We start from the raw sequence: 5,101 nt of genomic DNA, 5'->3' as shown, positions 1-5,101 counted from the left end.
GTCAGGTTTGAGAAAACAGTATTCGTGTGAAACAGCGATTCAAACAGTCATTGACGAATGGAAACTGGTAGTTAGTGAGGCAAAAATGGTGGGGGTAATTTTCAATACGGAATTAGAGGAACAGCTTTGGAATATTTAAAATCATATTGAAAGAATAGAACAGAGCAGGTACGATTTAACAATGAATGGTCTACATTATATGGCCACAGAATATGGAGTACCACAAGGATCTGTATTAGGACCTTTGTTATTTATAATATATATAAACGATATAATTAAAGTCTGTCCGGAGGGATGTAGTATAAAAATGTTTGCAGACGATACGCTAGTGTATGTGACTGGAGGGAGTAGTGCGGAATTAGAAAGAAAAATGAATATGGCATTTGTTACAGTGGAAAAATGGATGAATACAAATAAGTTAAAAATGAACGCAGGGAAAACGAAATATATGATAGTTCGAAGTATAAGAAAAGAACTGAGAGGTAACATTACACTGAAATGTTTGGATGGAACGGAGATAGAGCGTGTGGAAAGAATGAGATATCTAGGCATAATTATTGACGATAAGTTAAGATTTAAGGACCACTGTGATTATATGCTAAAGAAAATAGGGGAAAAAGTGAGTTTTTTAAATAGAATAGGTAACTACATATCGGCATACACTGGATGTAGATAGATAGATAGATGTGTTTATTAGATCTCCTATGGGGTTACAATTATTTTACAACCATTTGATAGCTTACGTCTAAACTTATTTCTACGTACGCAACTTAATCTAGCTTATCTCTACCTTCTTATTCTACGCTCTTCTCGCTTTCTCTCTCCCTTCCTAACCTCTCCTCTCTCTCTCTCTCTCTTTCTTTTCTATTCCGACTGTTCTCTCTCTTACCTTGCTTCGCTATCTACATTTCCTTAACCTACTCTGAGGGTGCATCCCGATGAAGGAAGAAATAGCGGAACGGAACGGTAACGGACATGAAACTAGATAGAAGGCTAACCAATCAGAATGATTCCGTTCAATTTCATTTCGCTTTTTTGTAGCCGGGTTTCCTATGACAAACATTTTACGGAACGGAACGGAAACGGAATAGAAGACATAACCTATGCGTGAAATGTTAACGCAGCATATATTAATAATATATTATTTATTATATTATTTTACAATTATTTCATACGACATGGTAAGTATTCATTATATATTATCTACCAACAAAGTGTTAGGCCCTGTGTATGCAACAGAGAAAATATTAAGCATAAATAGGAAATATTAGAAATAGGAATTATTTTTAAATAATAAAATCAAAAAGACTCTGTAATATACGATCTGATATCTGATTTCTATTCCTAATATTTAATATTTATGCTTAATATTTTCTCTATTGTGCGAAGAGCCTTACGTATTTATAACAATATATATTTTAATTTTTAGGAACAATATAAGTGTAGATATTGCAAGTGGATATTAAAACCTGAACAACTTGCACAGCATTCTTGCTTTGCAAATAATCTAGACTCACTAAATGTTATGAATATGTTTTTATTAACTAAAATAAGAGAGTGGAAATGTAGCCCACAATTAAATTAGAATAAATACATTCGAAGAAAAAAATTAATTAAAGCCATTTTGATATACAAACATTTAAGAAAAAAAAGAAAAAACAATATACGAAGAATTTGGGTTCGATCAATTTTTAGTGAACAAAAAAGATATCAACAAGGCGATAGTAATAATTTGATCAAAGAAATGGCAAATACTGCTCCTGACAAATATTTTGAATATTTACGTATGAATACTGATTCATTCACTGAATTATTACGGTTAATTGAGCCAAGTATTACAAAACAAAATGTCAGATCTCCAATACCAGCACATACACGATTAGAAATATGTTTACGATATATGGCAACAGGCGACAGTATGCACTCAATTTCATTTGCATTTCGAATTGGAATAAATACAGTGTCTAAAATTGTGTCTGAAACATGTCATGCTATTTGGAATAATTTAAAAGATAAATATAAATCGGTAATAGATAGGCTATTCGAGCCGTACGCGGATGTCGGTGCATCGATTCCAACGAAAAATTAATTTTCGTTGGAATCGACGCACCGACATCCACGTACGGTTCGAATAGCCTATCTATTACCGATTTATATTTGATATATATCGAGCCTTTATATTCTTAGTGTTTAAAAGATAAAGTTTTTCCTGAAAATTCAGAAAATGTATGGCTACAAAAAGCAAATAAGTTCGAAAAATTGTGGAATTTTCCAAACTGCATTGGTGCCATTGACGGAAAACACGTTGTACTTCAGGTATATAAAATTTGTACATTAATATTTATTTTGTTATATTAATAGTTTAACTTCATTTTTGCATTTTTCAAATTTTAGGCTCCACCTCATAGTGGATCAACGTATTATAATTACAAAAATGCTCACAGCATTGTACTTATGGCACTCGCTGATGCCAATTATTGTTTTACTATCGTAGATATTGGTGCTGAAGGCAGACGAAGCGATGGAGGAATATTCCATGACAGCGAACTGAAGCATCAATTAGAAAATAATTACTTAAAGTTACCAAAACCAAGATTATTTTCAGAAAACAGTGTACCATTACCCTATGTTATAGTTGAAGACGAAGCTTTTGTTTTAACTTCGTATATGTTGCGTCCATATCCTGGATCGTGTAATTTAGATATTAAGAAAAAAGTATTTAATTATAGATTAAGTCGTGCACGGAGAGTTGTAGAATGCGCTTTCGGCATTTTAGTAGCAAGATGGAGAATCTTTCAAAGGCCTATTGCAACAAATGTTAATAATGCAATTTTAATTGTTCAAGTAACTGTCTGTTTACATAACTTTTTAATGAAAAGAGATTTAAATTTTCCTATAGAATATAGATCATATTCTGTACAAGATATAAATTGTTTAAATAATATTCGTTATTTTACAAGTCGCTAGTATATAAAATAATAAATGGTAAAGTATTCGACCAAACTTACCTTTTATATAAATTGTTGTCAAGCATTATGCAGTTTCGAAAGTCCTGTACAAGAAAATAATATATTTCGTGGAAGTACTGTTAGAGATCTATTTCCGCAATACTTTTATACATCTGGAGCTATAACACAACAATGGACAAAAGCTTATACAAATGATTTTTAAATAAATTTTTATTTCAAAATAAATATTTGTTCTTGAATACTTCATAAATATCTTATTACATATACGTATAAAGTCTTTTAATATAAAACAGTCTTATATCATCTTATAATTATCTCTTTTTTACTTATCACTATATCACATTATATCTTAATTAATAACCAATACTATCAATATTTTTAATCTCAAGGTAAGTTCTTTTTAAATCTTTTACAAACTTAAACACTTTTAAATACTTTTACAAACTTAAAACACTTTTAAATACTTTCATAAACTTTTAAATACTTTTAATTTTTCAAACAAAAAACTTTTATGTACTTATTTAGTAAATAAACAAAAATAATGAAAAATAACTATAAAAGAAATAAAAATTAAAATTTTTACGAGAATCCTCATATGCTCTTCTTTTTAAACTTCTCCCGACTCTTCAATTTCGTAAAGTTTTGTTAAAATTTCTATTTCTAATTTTAATCTTTGTCTATATGAAAGTCTATGTAGACCTTCAGCTAAACGTAGTACAAATCCATCAATCGGGCTTGGTTCATTGTATTTGTTTAAAGCTTCTATAAGAGCCTCATCATACTTATCAAAATGTGTAGATTTCTTCTTTCCTGTTAACAAAGCCATACATGAATTAGTTAATACTTCAATGTTTGTATTTAATATTTCTAAATATAATAAAGAAATTTTACTTTTTGATGTTACTGATATTGGAGTAGAATTTGAAGATGGAGAAACTGATCTACACTCCAAAGTATTATCGTTCAAATTTGATTCCACATTATCGAAATCATTGATAGTTGATATAGACGCTTGGCTTGATGTAGATGCTTGAGAATCTGCTAATCTTAAAGAAGTTATAGTTCTGAAAAAAATATTAAGGAATTATTATAACATCAGTGTTAAATAATTATCGTAATTAACATTATTAATTCAGCAATCATTATTCTACTTACTGTTCTAAGGTATCATTTAAGAACGTCATTAAATTATAATGACGAAAGGATGGCATAATTGTTTCAGATTTGGGTATACCAGCAGCGCCACTTCTTTGTTCAAGAGCTTGTCGTTTTTTATATAAATTTCTGGCCTTTCTATAACAATCCTTTAGGTAATTCCACCTTTTCTCAGCTTCGCTCGGTGTATATGAGCCTACGACATATAATTTGTAGCACTGTAATAATGTGCTAAATAAAACGCAAAGTCACACACACACACACACACACACAAAGACACATAAACATGTCCCTTAATGTAGCTTAATATGATTAAAATAATGTGATTAATGTGATTAAAATTTACCTTTTAAATCCACACTAACTTCATTCCGCAAGTCATCCTTTTGTTTTCTTCCTCTTTGTTTCAATGGTAAGCGAAAATCATATAACGCAGGTTTATTTTTTACAGCTGTGATGAGATCCTCATCCAGCTTATCTTTATCGCACATATTATATTCGGTAGTCCCATCCTTTTCTGCAATAATTATTTATTAGTAAAATAATCTATACAATTTATTGAGACAATATATTAGAGAAATAACAGGTAGACAATTATTTCGACCAAAAACTGGCATCAATATCTTTATTAATTAAATTAAAACACTACGTTTCGACTATAAATTTTAGTCCTTTTCAAGTGCTATAAATAATACAAACATCATTGATTAACATCGCAATAATGACATCACAAGAATAAAATGTAAGATACATACTTGTTAATATAAATCGAATAGAAATCAAGAGAACGAGTACAATACATGTCATTATGACATTCTGTCAATTACTGTTGAGAGGACGTCGACAACCAGATATTTTTAAACGATATTAATAACATTATCATAAATAGGGCTAAGGTTATCTGTGTCTATTTGTAGGTTAATTTTATTTTTGTTTTTTTATGAAAAACATAGTACTCTGCGTTGATACCACTGCTT

The 5,101-nt window shown here is 29.9% G+C and overlaps 1 protein-coding gene across 1 annotated transcript; it reads right to left on the bottom strand.

Annotated features, from left to right (window-relative positions):
- Positions 1–3,576: 3,576 nt before the first annotated feature.
- Positions 3,577–4,641, bottom strand: LOC145948854 (uncharacterized; the record flags this gene model as incomplete). The annotated part of the gene is made up of 4 exons (XM_083058402.1): positions 3,577–3,779; positions 3,861–4,033; positions 4,125–4,320; positions 4,471–4,641. Coding segments are annotated over 4 exons (743 nt in total), but the record flags the coding sequence as incomplete, so codon positions are not given.
- Positions 4,642–5,101: the final 460 nt, after the last annotated feature.

This window comes from Prenolepis imparis, unplaced genomic scaffold, assembly GCF_030444845.1.
Source record: "Prenolepis imparis isolate NDT839.2.m4 unplaced genomic scaffold, iyPreImpa1.0 SCAF_773, whole genome shotgun sequence".
NCBI classification, from domain to species: domain Eukaryota; kingdom Metazoa; phylum Arthropoda; class Insecta; order Hymenoptera; family Formicidae; genus Prenolepis; species Prenolepis imparis.
This window is presented reverse-complemented; position numbering and strand designations above follow the sequence as displayed.